The sequence below is a fragment of the Nannospalax galili genome, unplaced genomic scaffold (genome assembly GCF_000622305.1).
Source record: "Nannospalax galili isolate Female #2095 unplaced genomic scaffold, S.galili_v1.0 scaffold447, whole genome shotgun sequence".
NCBI classification, from domain to species: Eukaryota; Metazoa; Chordata; class Mammalia; order Rodentia; family Spalacidae; genus Nannospalax; species Nannospalax galili.
The window spans coordinates 530,244-549,957 of NW_008355650.1; the positions used below are offsets into that span (position 1 = coordinate 530,244).

Sequence of the window (19,714 nt, forward strand, 5' to 3'; positions counted from 1 at the left end):
GTTTTTTAAGACCCTTTTTTTAAGAAAGGGTCTCACTAGGTAACCCAAGCTAGACTCAAACTCATTATGTAGCCCCGGCTGGCCTTGAGTCTTAGATCTCCTGTCTTTGCCTGCTGAATGTTGGGATTTTAGGCATGTACCACCACACCAGTCTCCTCTTTGGCTTTTTTCCCTATTTCTGTATGGCTTTGGATCTGGTGTCATGTGGGTGTACTCAGCAGCATCTAAGTCCAGTTTTTAAAAGAGAAACTAAAGTCCCTCACATTACAGACTTACAGTGTGAACTGTGTACCTCCTCTGCTCTCAGGGTAGTAGCTCATCTGAGTTTCTTTGATTGGTGTCTACACAAGAGTAGGTGGGAGTTAACATCATTTCTTTATTAATTATGAGGCAGCTGTGTCATTAACGGGTGGTTAGTATGAACAGTACATGAATTCACGTAGAGTATTTTCACTGGCTGAGCTTGGTGTGTGTGTGCACACGCACACATGCGTATTTTCACTGGCTGAGCTTGGTGTGTGTGTGCACATGCACACGTGCGTATTTTCACTGGCTGAGCTTGGTGTGTGTGTGCACGCGTGCGTGCGTGCGCACAGGAACATAATTCTAATTCTTCGTTCCTTTTGTCACCTGATATCCCTGAGTTACTTTTTGCCAAGTAGGTTCTCATGCCCCAGCACAACCTTGTGGCTGTACATAATCTTCCTTTCAAAGAGCTGGATCCGAGCTGAGATCATTGACTCAGAGTAAAAACAGAGTTGGCTTGGCAGCCAGTGGCAGTGCAAGTAAATGGACTTTGATCCTGTGACTAGAACTGAACCAGGTAGAACACAGGACTTTACAAATGTAGTGAGTGTGAGATGGTCTCAGTCACAGTAATGACTTGGCAGATTTGGAATCTGCAAGATTTTAGCAAGAAAAATGTGGACAGACTCATCCGCAGCCTAAGGGGAGCAGCACAGAACTGTTGCAATATCTGTCACTTTGGAGTAGATAGCCCGTGTGTTTCACAGCCAAATCATCCCTTCCCTGAAGTAGTACTCAGAAGCTGTAAAGGAACTTGGCTGGTTAGCACATCTGCCTCCCAGGAACATTGAGAACCTTGGTGTCTAAGGCTAAAGAGGGCGAAAGGGCCTCAGTCCTTACACTGACTTGAGGATCATTACTTCCTACTGATTCTGTGTAGATTTACTTTAGGGTACATTCCTCTTTCTGAGGGAGAAAGCCTATATTTCTGTAGCTGTAGCCTAGTTCTTAGTAACCTTGGCATGTGCTGAGCCTAAGCAGTGAGTTTAGGATCAGGGACCTTTATAAGAAGTAAGAAATTAAAGAAATTAAAGTCTCAGCCAGGCGTGGTGGCGCACGCCTTTGATCCCAGCACTGGGGAGGCACAGGCAGATGGATCTCTATGAGTTCAAGGCCAGCTGGTCTACAGTAGTAAGTTCCAGGCTAGCTGGGGCTACAGGGAGACTCTGTCTCAAAAAGACATAAAAAAAAAAAAAAAAAAAACAAGAAAAAAGAAAAGAAATTAAGTCTCCTTAGAGCAAATATGAGCTCAGGATTTCATTAAGCAGCCATTGCTGATAGTAGAATTTCAGACTTGAGACTATTTGGCGTACTGTTCTTAGTTATCTGTTTCAAATGGCGTTTGGGGGGCTGGAGAGATGGCTCAGTGGTTAAAAGCACTGGCTGCTGTTGCAGAGGACCTGGATTCGATTCCCAGCACCCACATGGTGTGTAACAACCATCTGTAACTCCAGTTCTAGGGGATCTGACACCCTCTTCTGACCTCTGTGGACATAATAAAGAAAATATTTTAAATAGTGCTTGGGTTCTCTGATGCAGTTTTGAATTACTAGAAGTATTAAAACAGCTTTCTGCCTGTAAGTGAGTAGTATTTTCAGATACCTTGCTTCCACTGAATGGATGATACTTTGCAAATATTTAAAACTTTTCAAGTGATTTTAAGTTCAGACATTTCAAAAAGCAGCAACTTTGTAAGGGCGCTGACAAGACAGGCGGGGAGTGGCGCTGGCCTCCAGGGGACGGGGAGTGGCGCTGGCCTCCAGGGGACGGCGAGCAAGCGTTGCCTCAGAAGACTGTCTCTTTTTTTGCTGCCTAAAGTTCTGGCAGGTGTTCCACCCAAATACCTTTAATGAGCAGCCAGAGGCATCACAGTTGTGAGAGCAGACAAAACCCACTGGACTTGCCAACTAAAACTCGCGTGGATTACTTCTAGATTAGGGACTCACGTTGGCTGGAGAGTAAAGTTCGAATCCTTGTGGGCACACAGAAGCGGTTCTTGAGAGCATCTTCCTGTGGTCAGGAGCACTTGGTTAGGACGTGGCTGTGTTGTGTGGCTGTGTCCCAGAGTTGGAAGTGGTGACTTAGCCTGCCACAGGGTCCCAGCTCATACCTGTGTTGTATAAGCCAAGATACTGTCACAATTCTAGTCTTTCAGCTTTTCTTTTCTCCCACAAGTGAGTATTGACATTCAATGTTAAACACATTATTAAATGTTTTTAGATCTCAAAGACAGAATTAGATTGGTTCCTCCAAGATTTGGACAGAGAAATTAAAAAGTGGCAACAAGAGAAAAAAGAAATCCAAGAAAGACTGAAAACGCTGAAGAAAAAAATGAAAAAGGCTCTAAATGCCGGTGAAATGTAAGTAACAGCTGAAGGCGGTGTTCTTAGACCCGGGCGTTTCTGCTGCTGCTCCTGTTCTTCATACTGCATTCCAAATAAAAAATTAAAAACTAGACACTTCCCAGTGCCTGTCTGCCTTTTCGAAAGCATCCATTGAATGATTCTTTAAACTGTCTGAACCAGCATGTTTTCAGACGAAACCGAGAATCCGTGGGGCCAGCCTCTCTGGGGGCCGAGCATCACTGTGAACATTACTTTCTTCCTCTGCCTTACTGATGAATGAAGGGCTAAGTCTAGATTCTGTGATGATTATGCTTACTTTTATCCTGAATCTTCAAATAATTAACGTTTGGTCTTACAATGTGCAGGGTTTGCTAATGTACCGGCCCTCATTGTCAGAGGGCTGTCCTAGCTAGCTTGAGCTGTCAACTTGACAAAGCCCTGAGTCATCTGAAGGAGTCTCAATTGGGATTTTACCCAGATGAGATTGGTCTGTGAGGATTTGTCTTGATTGTTCATTGATGTGAAAGGGCCCAGCCCACTGTGGGCAGCACTATCCCTGTGCAGGTAGGCCTGGGCTATAAGAAAGCTAGCTCAGCCTGACCAGAGAGCCAGCCAGTAAGCAGCCTTCCGTCATGGTGCCTGCCTCTGCTCCTACTTGTTCCTGTCCTGACTCCCCTCAGTCGTGGAACAACCTGGAGGAAGGAGGTGAAATAAATCCTCCAGCCCTAACTTGCTTTCGGTCATAATGTTTGTGTAAAGCAGACCAGAACAGGGGCCAAGTGTGGTTTAAGCTCCTCTGACCCACTGCCACCCTCCTGCTGCTCTGAACAGTGACACGGCCCCTCGGTTTGCTTCCTGCTATGTAAGAAGACATCAGGCTAACTGCTTAGCAGCTCCTGTATTTGTGTGTGGTCCTGCAGTCTGCACTGAGAGCTCAGCTGAGCCAGGCCTCTGCTGCTCTTGGCAGCAGCTCCATGTCAGTGTGTTCCACTGGGAGTTGGCGGCACCTGGGCTCCAGTGGGATGACTTGGCCTCCTTCCTCGAGAGTGCCAAGGTCTACCCCTTTCGTTGGAGCCTCTCCATCAGGCTTCCTGTTATCTTTCCACGTAGACTCTAGCGTGGCAGCCAGCCCTCTCAGACATGAAAGCTGATGGGCCTGCTGACGGTTCAGGCCCTGAGCTGTCTAGCGTGGCTTCTGCCATGAGTTGTTGCTTAAGCAGGTCTCAGGGCTCAAGGGCATGAAGATCCTGTTACAAACTCAGCTTCAAGAGGACTTGTGTTTCCTGCCATGTGCTGTGCTGTGGGATGAAACAGCTTTCTGTTACAAGTTTTGCCAACAAGATGTTTGGGCAGATTTAGGCTCTTAGAAGAACAGGGCATAGAAACCATTGCTCTAGAATTTCCATACTTCTACTCATAGGCCATGGCCGGCTGGCTGATTTGTTTGTGAATTTAGAGACAAGGTCTCATCTTACTAGGTATAACCCAAGCTGGCCTCAAGCTTGGTATTTCCCTGCCCCAGGCTTCTGAGTAGCTGGGAATCCACACACGTGACACCACGGGATTACTGTGTCATTCTTACTTCACAGAGTGGTTTCACTAGTTAAACATATTTATGGAAACAATAAGTAAAACCTACTCTAAGCCGTAAAACATGGGTAAAGTAAGGCTGGGACAGTCTGGGGCCTGAAACCCTAGTAATAAAATTCCAAGGGGGCTTTTAATGCATGTGGGTACAATTTGCTGTGTAGAGTTGTGGTGAAAAAAAGGGGGGAGAAATCAGTTAAGCTTTCGTGACTTTGCTTTTATAGGTCTACCCAGAAAAATGATGGCGTGAGTAAGGAAGCTGAATTGCACCCAGATCAGTCCCTTGGAGTCAGGCAAGTCAAGTTTTAATTGTTTTATTTTTAATATCGTTTTAACTGAATTTTTGCGATTTTCATACAGCATAGTTTGATAGCATTTAGGTCCCCTCACCATACTTCCTCTCACTGCCCCCCCCCACCCAATTTAATATACTCTCATATATACAATACAGCCTGTAGAGTCTGATTTGTGTCCCCAAATGTCCTTCAGTGTGGGTCCATCCACCAGGCCCACCAAGAGTCCCAGCCCTATGAAGAGCAGTCATCAGTTACTCATATTTTCAGATTGGGTTGAAATTTCTTCCTTCCGCATGTCTGTGCTGGTATTTGTCTGATTTGAGCTTCTGTAGGACTTGTGCATGCCGTCACCATTGCTGAGAGTTCATATGAGTAACTGACCAGCTGTCTGGACTCTCCCGTGGCCATCCCTCTCTGGCTCTCACAATCTTTCTATCTCGTCTTCCACAATGATCCTTGGGCCTTGGGAGCAGAAACTTGAAGTAGGTGTCCTGTTCCTGTTCAGGGAAACGGCTCTGCTGCAGTCTCTTGTTCTATGTGCAGAGGTTGCATTGAAGATGTGTCACTCAAGGTTAAGCATCTCAGAGACGCTCTGTATGTTTGACCACTTCTGTAACTGTAATAGTGTCCCTCTGTTGTAAGAAGCCTGTTCAGCCAGGCATGGTGGCAGACACCTTTAATCCCAGCACTTAGGAGGCAGAGGCAGGCAGATCTCTGTGAGTTCAAGGCCAGCTGGGGCTACTGGGAGATCCTGTCAAGGATTAGTCTAGGGATGTGGCAGAGTGGTTTTTCTCTAGGGCCTATGACCCTTCCAGTCATCTATTTGGAATTAAATCCTGTTCAATGGGAGGGAACTCACGTGTGGTACTGTAAACATAGCCAAATATGCATGACTGGTGCTGTCACAGATTCTTTTTTAAAAATATTTTATTTATTATTTTCATTTTATGTGTATGAGTATATTGCCTGCATGTATGTAAGTGCACCTGTGTCATACAATGCCTACAGAGGACAGAGGAGGGCATTGGATCCCCTGGAACTGGAGTTGTTAGCCACCATGTGGGTGCTGGGAATTGAATCTGGGTCTTCTGCAAAAGTAACCAGTGCTCTCAACTACTGAGCCATCTCTCCAGTCCCACAGATCCCATTTTTAATAGCATAACATTTACTGCCAGAGGCACAGTTAGACTAGACTTCTAAGTGTATTATTTCTTATCTGTTTCTCTTAGGTAATTGTATCTCTAGTTTTTATTTCATTTCATTTTAAAACCAAGGCTTCAATATGTGGATATTCTTTCTTTAAATTATTTTCATTTTACAAAGTTTCTGCTTTTATTTCCCATTGTCAGTATAAAAGCTCCTAGATTTAGAGCCGGGCATGGTGGCGCACGCCTTTAATTCCAGAACTCTGGAGGCAGAGGCAGACAGATCTCTGTGAGTTCAAGGCCAGTCAGGACTATACAGTAAGAACCTTTCTCAAAACCAAACAACATTAAAAAAATTAATTTAAAAAAAAATGTGGCCATAAACAATTTTGTATGTCACCTTTTTCTTCTCATATTTCAAAGTAGAGTTTCCAGGTCAAAAGACAAAGGGTGTTTGATAAAGTTTATCCAGTTACCCCATAACCCCAGTGTACCGGGACTAGGGGATGGCTCAGTCAGGAAGCTTGTCCTGCACACATGAGGCCCTGAGTTCAGTCTCCAATATCCATGTGAAAAGCTGCGTGTGTTGGTTTGTACCTATAATCCTGGGGCTGTGGAGAGAGAGACAGACTGACTAATTGGTCAGATGTAGGTCCCAGTGAGAGACTGTCTCAAAAAATTAGAGTAAATAACTCCTGAGGAACCACACCCAAGGTTGACCTTTGCCTCCCTGTACCCGAACTCTCACAACATATTGTCGGGAAGGCAGAGATAAGCAGATCCCCAGGGCTCACCGGCAAGCCAGTCCAGCCTACTTGGCAAGTTCCAAGCTGGTGAGAGACCATGTCTCAAACAGAAACAAGAGGGTAGCTCCTTAAGAAAACACACTGGAGGATGTTTTACACTACACAGAACTTGCTTATTAAACATATATGCACATGGGGGCTGGAGAGATGACTCAGCAGTTAAAAGCATGGGCTGCCTTTGCAGAGGACCCAGATTCGATTCCCAACACCCACATGGTGGCTAACAACCATCTGTAACTCCAGTTCCAAGGGATCCAACACCCTCTTCTGACCTCTGTGGGTATTGCACGACATGGGTATACTTACACACATACAGGCAGTACACCATACACATAAAATAAAAATGAAGCCCGTGGACTGGCCCAGTGTCCTCACATGTCCTCAGCATTTGTCCCAGATTCTTGCTTTTAATTTCTCATCTTCCTTTGCTCACTTGTGAAGTGTAAAGAGCACACAAGTCTCTGTTGTATGATAACACATGAGGCAGGAAGTTCTAGAAAACGTGAAAAGATGTCAGAGCTGACCTGGTATTTGAAGCCTTTGCTGGCTGGCTGGGTTGGTCTCAGGTTTTCCTTTTTCACATTTGCAGTAGCACACGCACTGATGAGAACGTGCAAACAGAAGAGTGTCTACAGAAAGGGAAGGAGCACTTTGAAGAGAGCCATCAGAGAGCTGTGGCTGCGGAGGTGAGTCCAAGGCAGTTGGTGAGTGGCAGATGTGGTGGAGGGACATTTGTTTTTCTGTTCTTTTCATTCATGTCGCGCTACTCCTAGAAGGTGAGAGGTTAAGGAACATTCTGTCAACCACAGTCTGTTTCACCATAAAATAATTATTTTCTCTCTTGGTCTAGGCCTTTTTGTTTTTTTAAACTTCTGTGAGTGCTTTGGTTTGGTGTGATGTATGGGGCAGGTCGCTAGACCCCCGGCGTGGTGTGTGAGGGCACCCTGGGGTCTCCGCCACACCTGGCTAGTCCCGGCGTGAGTCTGGCCGCAAGAGATGTGGGGAGCGCGCCTGGGCTCCCGGGCGCACTCACTCTGGATGTGGCCCGGGGTTAGGTGTGCATGCACTCTCCTGCCATGGTTCTGGTCCTGCTGGCTAGCCACTGGCGGGCTGTCCAGCCTCCGCGCCTCTCTGGAGACGGTAGGTACGCAGACTTCTCTGATGCTGGCTGTAGAATGGCTACACACTTCTCTGGAGCGGAGAGCTTCCTCTGCTACTAGAGTATTATCTAGTCGGAATCCCGCCTCTATTACACCCTTGTACCCTTCCTCAGGATTGTGGAGTTCCTGACCAGTGAACTCCGCAGGGAAGAGGCACGGAGGCGGCAAAAGCTGGGGTATCCGTGGGCTGATAACGGAGGAATAGCGCCCCCCGGGGAGACTGGATCACAGGATTTAGTGTTACAGCTCAAGACAAGTGACTCAGCTCAGATCTCAGTGATTCAGCTCCAGCTCCAAGTCTAAGTGATCCAGTTCCACTTTATTGGGGTAAAACTAGGACTATTTATAGTGTAGAGACAGCAGAAGAAGTCTTAGCTGATAGGTACTTTTAGGATGCCTCATTTACATAGGGCGGTGGGCTTCTATCAGGCTATCAGACAATGCCTGATTAAAACCTGGTAACTCCTGTGCCGGAGGGCATGTATTTGTGGCGAGCACTTTAAGAGTCAGGGAGGATGCCAGGAAGGCACTCTGCTATGAAAGGAATCTGCAGCACATGGTTTCCGAGCTCGTGAGCTATCCGGACGTGAAGAGACTTCTACTTGCATAACAGAGAACCCCAACACTGCACTTTGCCAGTCACTGTGGGAAATGCGGAGTACCTCATTTGGTCCAGATGTCAATAACCTTAACGGTACCCTCCAGGCAAACCTGCTTACCAAGAGGCACAACATTTAACTACACAAGCTCAGGAAATCATCCTGGGTGGGCCACAGACTACCACACTGGCTTTTACCCCTCCTTGTTCAGTGCAAGGGCACCATGCATGCCAGGCAAGCACACCACTGAGTGTGCTCCCTAGCTGTAAAATCTTATACTTGTTCCTTAGACATGCTCATAACATATGCCAGATTTTATAACCTGCTTTCCTCATTTAACATTATAATTTCTGTCTCATGTTCTACATTGAATATTCGTGTTTAATCAAGTTATATACCATGAGCCATACAACTGTAAAATGTGTTTGCCAAGCCTTAAGAAAACAAAAAACTGTGGGCTATGGAGATGGCTCAGTAACTAAAATATTCGGTGTACAAGAAGGAATTTGTTTCCTCAAACTGACACTTTAAAAAAAAAGTGTCCACCAAGCATTGTGGAGTCGGGGTGGCAGATAATAGGCAGATCCCCAGGGCAAGCCAGCATGGCCTACTTGGGAAGTTCCAAGCTAATGAGACACCTTGTCTCAAACAAAAACAGGTGATGGCTCCTGAGAAAGGACACTGGAGTTTGTCCTACACTGGACGGAACTTGCTTATTGGGGTGATGACCTATGACTCTAATCTCAGATATACCAAGAGGCAGAGATGAGAATCACAAGCTTGAGCCTATCAAGGAAATAAATTATATTTATTAGTACATGTGACTGATTTATCTGGGAAAATAAGGATTAACTTGGACAGTCTGCAAATGTCAGACTTCCCAATTAATTCCCTACCTCAAAGGAGGGGTAAAAGCCAGTGTGGTAGTCTGTGGCCCACCCAGGATGATTTCCTGAGCTTGTGTAGTTAAATGTTGTGCCTCTTGGTAAGCAGGTTTGCCTGGAGGGTACCGTTAAGGTTATTGACATCTGGACCAAAATGAGGTACTCCGCATTTCCCACAGTGACTGGCAAAGTGCAGTGGATGTGTGGGGAAGGTTCTGCAAGGAAGCTCCTGAGGCTTTTGATGCTTGAGCAGCCCTCAGCCTTCTACAGGCCTCTGGGTCCTCACTGTGGCAAGAGGGTGGGTAGCGCCACTGCTGCTTTCGAAGTTAACCTGGCTTGTGCTTGTGCACGGCCGTGGTGTACGGCTTCGTATCGCTGAAGTAGGTGGTTTTGGTGTCATTTTCCCACTTTGTTCAAATCCCAGTGTTTTCATTCCTGTTGGCCAGATGGAGTCGCACTATAGTCAAGTTCTGATGACCTGTCCTCGGGCTTCATTTAAGGCAGAATGGGAAAGTGATTTGAAATGTTCGCATGTGAACTCTGAAATGGTTTCTGGTTCTCATTTGTCAAAACTTTGTGCCCTCTATGTTTGGCAGGTGTCTGTGCTTGAAAACTGGAAGGAGAGAGAAGTGTATAAGCTGCAGGGTGTGGCGTCCCAAGCAGAAGCCTGTCTCAAGAACCTGAAGATGATGAGCAGGTGCGGAGTCCTCCCCGTGCTCCTGTGTGTCATTTTAGAAATAAAGTTCAAAACGTTGGAGTTTTCTGTTTCTTTTTATTTCTTTTTTTGAGACAGTTTCCCTGTGGCCCCCAGCTGGCCTGGAACTCACTAGGCAGCTGCCTTCCATCTCAGAGATCCCCCCTGCCTCTGTCTCCTGAGTGCTGGGATTAAAGGCATGCACCACTGTGCCTAGCTGAGAAAAACTTTTTTTAATATTAGGGCATGGTGCCTCACTCATACCTGTGGTCCTAGCACTTGGGAAGTGGAGGCAGGAGGATTGCTGAATGTTTGAAGCCAGCTTGGTACATGTTCAGGGGCATCCAGGGATACATAGCCACACCCCATACTGTTTTATAATTTCTGTACTTATAAAATTGATACTTGGGGGGCTAAAGAGCACTGGCTGTTCTTGCAGAAGACCTGAGTTTGAATCCCAGCACTCATATGGCAGCTAACAGCTGTCTATAACTCCACTTCCAGAGATCTAACACTCTTCTGTCCTCCACAGGCATTGCACAACACAGGTACACTTATATACATGCCCGTCAGACACTCATATACATAAAATAAAAATGAATTTCTAAAAACTGATACTTGGTTATGTGTGGTGGCACACACCTTTAACCCCAGCACTCAAGAGGCAAAGGCAGGTAGATCTCGGTGGGTTCAAGACCAGCTAGGTCTACATGCCAAGTTCCAAGCCTGTCAGGGATACAGAGAGAGATCCTGATTAAAAGAAAAAAAAAATCCATAATAAGTTAAAGAGAAAATATGTAAATAAGATTAAATAAAGGTTAAAAAAAAATAAAAATGTACTTAAAAATAAAGGGGGCTGGGGAGATGGCTCGGAGGGTTAGGAGCACTGGCTGCTCTTGCAGAGGACCTGGGTTCAGTTCCCACCACCCACATGGCATCTAACAACTATCAGTAACTCCAGTTCCAGGGGATCCAATGCCCTCTTCTGACCCCTTGGGCATTGCATGACACAGGTACACTTAGACACATGCAGACAATACACTCATACATGAAAAATAAAATTAATATTTGTTTGTAGAAAAATCAAAACATTGGAGACTAGAGAGGTGGCTCAGTGGTTAAAAGCACTGACTGGCCTCGGGGAGAACCTGGGTTCCATCCCCAGCACCAACATGGTGGCTAACAACACTCAGCGGTTAAGAGCACTGACTGCTCTTGCAGAGGACCTGGGTTTAATTTCCAGCACCCACATGGCAACTAACAACCATCTGTAACTCCAGTTCCAGGGAGATCCAATGCCACCTTCTGACCTCCATGGGCACTACATGACATGAGTGCACTTGCAGACATGCAAAACACTCATACACATAAAATAAAAATGAATAATTTTATAAAGTGTTGGACATATAACTTAATGAACTAGAGTGGTAAGTTCGTTAAGTATTTGGAAAATGTAAGTTTACCCGTTTTTCTCTAAACAATATGTAGGAAATTTCTTCTCATATTAAAAATGGCAATTCTCAAGCTGGGCATGGTAATGCACACCATTAGTCCCAGCTCTCGAGAGGCAGAGGCAGGTAGATCTCTGTGAGATGGAGGCCAGCCTGGTCTACGTAGTGAGTTCCAGGCCAGCTGGGGCTATAGGGAGACCCTGTCTCAAAAAGATTTAAAAAAAAAAAAAAATGGCAGCTCTCCACCCTGATACTGAATAGTGCTTAGGCATACAAATAGGCCATGATTCGTCAGACATCACTGAGGTGGGACAGGGAAATGGTTGCAAATCTTTAACAATATTAAACTGCACTGAAGTGAGCTACTTATGGGCTCACCGCTAGTCATTTCCAAGGGAGATTCTGAAGCCTCTTTTACACGCTTACCATAGGTGTGAACTGGGGCTTATTTGAGAAAATAAAAGATTGCTCAGGATGCATCCAGTGACACCTTCCTCCCACTAAGCTTGGTATATTGAAAGATTCTTTCTTGGACATGAGAAGACATAAAAATCATTCTAGATTTTCTTTGGCTTTGAGACAAGATCTCACATAGATCAGGTTGTCCTTGAATTTACTATGTAGCCAAGGGTGACCTTGAACTTCTGATCTTCCAGCCGCCACATCCCTAGTGCTGAGATTACAAGTGTGCATCACCAAGCCCAGTTTAGGGATTTTCTTTAAGCCACTTAAGACCTGACAAAATCTCGGGTTGGTAGTGGTGTAGATCCTTTCCACGAGGAGTGTCGTGTTTGTCAGGGCCCAAGACCAGATTCATGAAGGTCATGGTTTGGCTCAGCCTGTTATGTCCTACTCTCTACTTTCAGAGGAAGTCGGGGGTTTACTTTTTTGGGGTTTTTGTTGCTGTTGGTTTGTTTATTTTTATTTTATATGTATGGGTATTATGCCTGTGTATATGTAACTACACCCAAGCAATGCCCATGGAGGACAGAAGAGGGCGTTGGATGCCCTGACTGGAGTTAAGGATGGTTATTGTTAGCTGCCATGTGGGTGCTGGGACTCAAACCCAGGTCCTCTGCAAGAGCAACCAGTGCTTTTAACCACTAAGCCATCTCAGGCTTTTCTTTTTTCTTTTTTTTTTTTTGGTCTTTTTGAGACAGGGTCTCCCTGAAGCCCCGGCTGCCCCGGAATTCACTTTGTAGACCCGGCTGGCCCTGATCCCGGAAGATCCCCCCTGCCTCTGCCTCCCAAGTGCTGGGACTACAGGCATGCACCACCACGCCCGGCTCTTTTTTTTTTTAATAGTTTGAATGTTCTCGGCATCTTTTAAAAATGTTTTAATGCAAAGATAGCCTTAAATAAATGTGAAGGTCTTAAGTGAGGAATGATAAGATTTGGAAGAAGACATGAAAATCCAGGAGAAGCGGCCTGCCCTTTGAGTTTTTCATTTTCGTGTGTGTGCCAATAATTTAAGTTTCCCAAAGTATCTACAGTGGCAAATGTGCAAAATTTCCAATTTTTTAAAAAGTAGTTTATTGTGGGGCTGGAGAGATGGCTCAGCGGTTAAGAGCACTGACTGCTCTTGCAGAGGACCCGGGTTCGATTCCCAGCACCCACATGGAGGCTAAGAACCGTCCTTAACTCCAGTTCCAGGGGAGTCCAAAGCCCCCTTCTGACCTCCGCGGCATTGCACGACACGGGTGCACCCCCACACATGCAGGCAATACACTCATACACATAAAATAAAAATAATAAAATATTTTTGAAAAATACCTTATTGCATGTTTAGGTGTTTTTGTTTGTCTTTACATGCTTTTAATTTTTCCAGTTTATAAAGTAGGAATTTTAAGCAGTTTTATATTTTTATATTTTTTTCAGTGATTCTGCAGCACCTTCTGATGTGGAATTTGATAAACATTCCTGGGAATCCTTTCTTTCTGATGTAAGAAAAGAAATTGAGAACGCAAAAGTAAGTGAGGAGACATTTCACAATTCTGTCAAAATCTTCACAATGGTTTGAATTCTCAGGAGGCTAGTGTCATATTTAAGCCATTTCCTTTTTGAAGTATGAATGCCAGTGTTTTTTGTTTAACTTATTAGGGAGCTTCTTCATGAAATTAGAGATATTAAGTAATTATCTGTTGTTAAGGGGTAGCTCAGCTCATTTGCTTAGCAGACATAAGGCTTTGGGTTTACGCCCAAGCACCATGAAAAAAGAAACGATCTGAGACGTTCCAGCATTCCTCAGTGAAGTCCCCCCTTGACTTCCCTTTCTTGTAAGAGATAGTTGCCCTGCTTTTAGAAGGTGCCTCCCCCCACTTGTGAGCCTCTCAGTAAAATGGGGTGTGTGGGTGTGTGTATGTGGGGGTCGGGGGAGAGGAGGGTCTCCTGTAGGCCCAGCTGGTCTGGAACTCACTATGTAGACCAGGCTGGCCCTGATCTTACAGAAATCCACCTGCCTCTGCTGGGGTCAGAGGCGTGCGCCAGCACATTGGCTTTTGGTTGTCTTGAACAGTGCTTACATCACAGTATTTGTATATAGTAAGAAGTAATATTGACTGCAAATTGTTTTCTTTTGGAATTTGTTAGAAAAACAGATTTTCCTTTCTACCCACAGTCTCAGTTTGAAGACCAAATTAAGGCAATTAAAAATGGTTCTCGGCTCAGTGAACTTTCCAAAGTACAGATTTCTGAGCTTTCGTTTCCTGCTTACACGGTAAGTGTAGAGCATCCTTTTAACCACAGTTTTTTTCTTAACTAGCCGAAGTAGTCTGTTGCTGTTTCCTGGAAATGGGGGTAGAGTGATTTAAATTGCCTTAATGTTTTTATATTGGTGCTGTTAACTCTTTACATTTTAAACATTCTAACATAAGTACATCCATTTTTCTACAACCCTCATGAGACTAAGCCTGAGACAGACATGCTGTTGATCCATGTTTGTGCCACTTAATATGTACTTTGGTTCTTCTCCTTTCCTTGATGCTAGGCGTATGTGAGTGTATGTCTTTGTGCATGTGTGCGGGCATTTAAACCATCCATGAGGAGCAGGTGCCTGTGGTTCAAGCAGTCCCTCTTCTCCTGTTACTGCCCGAGATTAAACTCCTTCCTAGGTACTTGGGGACATAAAACCAAAGTCTTAAATCAAGGTCTGTGTCTTCATCAAATGCAAAACAAATGCCATGGTGCGTGAGACATACGGGGCTTCGTTGATCAAGCACACCATATTTCCCCGCTAATTCGAAGCGTGTCCTGAATCTTTCCAGTGAGAGTAATTGTCAAGCTCCCTCTTTTTTAATTTTAAAATGCTTTTAGAGCAGCAGTTATTTTATTTTGGGACTTGGTAGAATGGCCAAACATAGTTGTCACTTTAGTACATTCTGAGGTATGTATTTCTGCGATTTAGACACAGAGCAGAGGTTCTGTGTCTGCAAGAACTTAAAGACTGCTGAGAAGTCAAAGGTGAATTTCAGAATGTCGTCGCATGATGTTGACATCTTGGTTCCCAAAGACAGATCTCCCTTTCCACCCCTTCCTGCTGGTGCCACGTTTGCTTGGCTGTTCACAGCCTGGAAACCCATCCCAGCTCTCTGCCTCAGCCTCCCCTGAAAGGTTACCAGGGGCTGCGCTCTCTCTCCTTCTTCCCTTGGTACTTTTGGAATGTACTTTAGATTGCCCCAGTCCGGATGCCCAGTGACTCCAGGCAGCTTGCTCTCAAGTGTCTTTAAGAGTGAAAAGGCTGGCCACTGTGATCTAGACTTCTTCTCTGCATTGACTTCAGTAAAGAAATAGGTTTTCTTAAAGATACTTCTCAGGGCTGAAGAGATGGCTCAGAGGTTAGGAGCACTGACTTCTCTTGCAGAAGACCAAGGTTGGATTCCCAGCATCCACATGGCAGCTAACAACCGTCCATAACTCCAGTTCCAGGGGATCCAACACCCTCTTCTGACCTCTGTGGGCATTGCACGACACGGGTGCACTTACATGCAGGCAATACACTCATTTACACAAAATAAAAATAATAAATAGCTGGCTGTGGTGGCGCACACCTTTAATCCCAGCACTTGGGAGGCAGAGACAGGTGGCTTTCTGTGAGTTCAAGGCCAGCTTGGACCTTGCTCACATTAATAATAAATAAAATATTTTTTAAATGATCACTTCTCATTTACATTTTCTCCAAGTTCTCATGGTAGAATATTTTACTACTAAAAATTTTAGTCTATGTAATTTTATAAATATTCAAGAGCTTTTTCGTACCCCAAATCCTGAGAACTGTGTGCCAGGAACTTGTGTAACAAGTAACTTTTTTTTCTTAGTTTTTTGAGACAGGGTTTCCCTGTAGCCCCAGCTGGCCTGGAACTCGCTACGTAGACCAGGCTGGCCTTGAACTCAGAGATCTACCTACCTCTGCCCCCCACCCCAAAGCTGGGTTAATTAAAGGCATGCACCACCACACCCGGCCCACAATTAAGTAGCTTTAAATTCTTTAATTTTGTGCCTCATTGACCCTTCGTTTGTTCATTGAGTATTCAGTGGTGACCAAGATTAAATGAGGCCTGGGCCCCCAGAGTGCTATGTGCTTGGGAAAAGACAGGTCTTAAACCCACAGTTGCAGAGACTGCACACTGTAGCCCAAGCTTGTCTAGAAATGTAGGCCTACATGAAAGATTCCCAGTTGGAAGAAATCTGGAAGAGGAATGGGCCAAGTAGAGGAACTGGGAGGGGGCCATATTTGGGGACGATAGGATGTTGTTGCTTAGAGGGTCCAAGTGTTCCAGTTAGATAACACAGCATTCTTGGAGGTAGAAACAAAAAGACCAAATAAATTGTTCCGGGGGGGCGGGGGGGAGACGACTGTCCAGAGCACTACAGAATGACTTGGGGGCAGGAGGCGACTGAGGGGAACCTTGCTCCTGAAGCTCCCTTAGCGGTTTGAGCTGTTCCTTACTTCTTTAGGAGAGCTGTGATCTAGGTTTCAATCAGATATTACAGGACAGTAATTAGTGAAGGTGATCTGGAAGGAGGGGTATGGGAGGCTGGAGTAAATTCCACTTGGCTCACTGCCAGTCAGCAGTATCTGCATGAGGCTGCATGAGGACGTGGCTGGCAGGGTGGAGGACAAACAGTGGGTGGGAGAGGTGGGTGGTAGGAAATAGGGAATGAGTTGTACTGCTCACTAGATTGGAGAGCCGTGCAGTTGTGGGAAGGGTCTAGGTCTAGGGGTGCCAAAAGAGAAGGGCAGGCCAAGCAGACTGCTGAGGCTGGTTTTGAGCACATGGAGTTTGGGTTGCTCTGGAGTCACTCTAATAGAGGTGCAGATCGGATCTTGGGAAATATATGAGACTGGAAACTTAAAAAAGAGAATATTACCAGCAGTGAGCACCTTTCCTGGGATTCAGCAGAACGTGGAGTGGCCTGGGGAGCGGGGTCCTGGTGGTTGAAATCGGGCTTCCAGTGACACCTTGAGTCTCCTCACGTAGGGTGTGGACTAAGAGTAAGAATCAGAGTGCTGAGTACAAGAGCAGCCTGAAGGGCACACTTTGGGAGAATGGATGGAGCCCGCACTGCTAGGTCTCTGATTTAGTAGGGTAGAGACCGCTGAGGAGTGTTAGGTAGTTCTGATCAGTCAGCCCAAAGTTCAGCTGCCAAGGGGAGACATGATAGATGTTGATGGAGGGCTGGTAGGCAGATGTCTGGTCATTTAGGCACTTTTTCTAATTTTACAGGAAAATATACAATATTTAAAAACTTTTCTAGCCATTTAGGATAAGTGACTCTTTAAGAAAGAATTTATTCAGATTTGCTGTGTACTCACTATGGTCATTGTGAAAGCTCAGCAGTCTGTCTTCAGGGCTTTCTCCTAACTCACGGCAAACCCCAAGTGATTGATCATTGTGGTGTGTTGCTCACAGATTCTTCCTAAGTTGCTCTCTCCATCTTCGGACCACGAGGAGCAAGAGCCTGTGACCTCTGCAGGCAGCCTTCCTAGAGCAGTTCACAAGGGTTCCTATCTGGACCCTGCTGGTGGGTGCCCAGAGGAGGTTCCAGGATCACCCACTCAACAGCCTGAAGTTGTTCAGCAGTCAGAGCTCCAGAGGGCTGGACAAGTGACTCCATCAGAGCAAAGCCCTAAGGCTGATGAGAAACTACCTGTCCAAGCAGGACAGGCTACTCAGTTAAGCCAGTCTCCAAAGAAGCCACTGAACAGCATTCTTGAACACCTAGCAGTGATATTCCCATGCTATGACAGGTATGAATAACAGGGTGTTTATGACCATGAAATACTTGACCGAACTGAGTGTTTCTTCATCAGATAAAGCCATGGCCAATTAGGGACTGACTTGAAAAGAACTACGTTAATTGTTACGCTCAGAAAGACAAGTGCTGCATTCTTGCTTCCTGTAAATATAGAAGTTTGGTGGTAGAATGGACCCAGGGCCTGCTACACACTAGGCAAATGCTCTAACACTGACCTGCGTTGCTAGGCCTCAAGTGAATGTTTTATGTGCAAATCAAAATTGAAAACGGGCTGGAGAGATGGCTCAGCAGTTAAGAACACTGTTCTTGCAGAAGACCCAGGTTCGATTCCCAGCACCCACATGGCAGCTTACAACTCTCTGTAACTCCAGTCCCAGGGGAATCCGACATGACTTCTGTGGGCTTTGCATGACACGGTACACTTACCTACAGGCAGGCAATACACACATACACATAAAAATAATAACATTTTTTTTTAATTGAAAACATTGGCCACTGAGTGACCAACAGCAGAACTTCCCAGTTTGCTAATGTTTGATGAGGTCAGTAGCACTCTCCAGCGTTTCTTGTTTGGAATCAGTAAGTGAACTGTAAAAGCTGGACCATCACATGGTAGAGATGGTAGTAGTAGCACAGACTTTGTAAACAGGGGGTTAGGGTAAAATGATGAGATTGAATTCTGTAGAGAACTGCGTGCACATCTTACAAAGGATCCATGAGTCTCAGGAAGGGCTCTCATACCTGACTCAACAAGGTAGTGTTTCTGTGACACCATCCCCCACCCCCAGGAAGGGGGCATTAGCCCCCCTGAAGCTGGCGTTAGAGGTGAATGTGTTTGGTGCTTAGGGACCAAACTCAGGTCCTCTGCAAAGCAGTGCACACTTTTAACCGCCCAGCTGTCTCTCCAGCCCCAATATTGAAATTTTGATAATTACTTGGGAAAAGCGATTCTTCTTCAAGTAGTGTTTTCATGAAAAGTCGTTAGAACTAGCCTGTTGCCTATAGATTGCTTTTTGATGTTGTGTTTGTCTTCTCGGGCTGGGCTGTGCACTAACTGTCATTTTTCCCTTTCAGCACTGAGCTTGCTGGTTTTATTAAAAAAGTTCGAAACAAACACAAGAATTCACTCTCAGGATTAAGTACTGATGAAATTGTTGAAAAAGTGACCCAACACATTCTAGATGAACAGAAAAAGAAAAAGGTATTTCATCCAGATACAGTAAAATGTTCAACTTCATCCTTAATTATCAAATGGAGATTTTTTTTTTTTTTTTGGTCTTTTTGCCCCAGCTGTCCTGGAACTCACTGTGTAGACCAGGCTGGCCTTGAACTCACAGAGATCCACCTGCCTCTGCCTCCCAAGTGCTGGGATTAAAGGTGTGCGCCACCACACCCGGCTGCATGGAGAATTTTTTTTAATTATTTTAAAAGCTTCAAACCAGCTGGGCGTGGTGACACACACCTTTATTTAGTCCCAGGACTTGGGAGGCAGAGGCAGGCGGATGAGTTCCAGGCCAGCTGGGGCCAGAGGGAAACCCTGTCTGAAACAAACCAAAAAGGCTTCAAAACCACAGTGTAGAGAGCAGTTACTGAAGACGGTAGCCAGTTTTAGTGACTGTGGTCTCTTCTCCTCTTGCCCCAATTCCTCTAGCCAAGTCCAGGAAGAGACAAGAAGGCACCTGAGTCACACTCTGCCGCTTCCGTCAGGGCCTCGCAGAGTCCACCCTCGGCCGCCGTGGGACCATCGCCCAGAGCCAAAGGGCAGAAAATAGAAGGGGCTCCTGTGAGTTCTCACAAGTCATTCTAACCTAAAAAATTTACCTGTTTATTGATTTGGGGTGTGTGTGCGTGTGTGCGTGTGTGTGTGTGTGTATGTGTGTGTGTGTGTGTGTGTGTGTGTGTGTGTTTGGGGGGGAGAACGACAGAGAGAACGGCCTATGTCTCCTGCAAAAACTGATTTGCTATAGTCAGAGCATGAACTTCAACTCTTTCCATGCAAGGAAGGCCAGGCTGAGGATCAAAGCAGGAAGTAAAAGATTTGGGGGGTGTGTGTGTGTGTGTGATTTGGGGTGTGTGCGTGTGTGTGTGTGTGTGTGTGCGTGTGTGTGTGCGTGTGTGTGTGCGTGTGTGTGCGTGTGTGTGCGCGTGTGTGCGCGTGTGCGCGTGTGTGTGGGCGTGTGTGCGGG

The 19,714-nt window shown here is 45.6% G+C and overlaps 1 protein-coding gene across 9 annotated transcripts in view; it reads left to right on the forward strand.

The window, feature by feature from the left end:
- The window catches only part of Ttc3 (tetratricopeptide repeat domain 3), a 123,758-nt gene that overhangs the window by 96,109 nt on the left and 7,935 nt on the right, over positions 1-19,714 (forward strand). For 8 of the 9 annotated variants that reach the window (XM_029556098.1, XM_008853034.3, XM_029556094.1 and 5 more), the window contains 9 exons: positions 2,527-2,666; positions 4,463-4,531; positions 7,075-7,171; positions 9,725-9,825; positions 13,152-13,242; positions 13,891-13,989; positions 17,183-17,520; positions 18,603-18,729; positions 19,180-19,311. In XM_029556098.1, coding sequence (XP_029411958.1) covers positions 2,527-2,666; positions 4,463-4,531; positions 7,075-7,171; positions 9,725-9,825; positions 13,152-13,242; positions 13,891-13,989; positions 17,183-17,520; positions 18,603-18,729; positions 19,180-19,311 — 1,194 coding nt within the window. The remainder of the gene's footprint in view (positions 1-2,526; positions 2,667-4,462; positions 4,532-7,074; positions 7,172-9,724; positions 9,826-13,151; positions 13,243-13,890; positions 13,990-17,182; positions 17,521-18,602; positions 18,730-19,179; positions 19,312-19,714) is intronic. The other variant, XM_017803167.2, reaches the window with a different exon arrangement.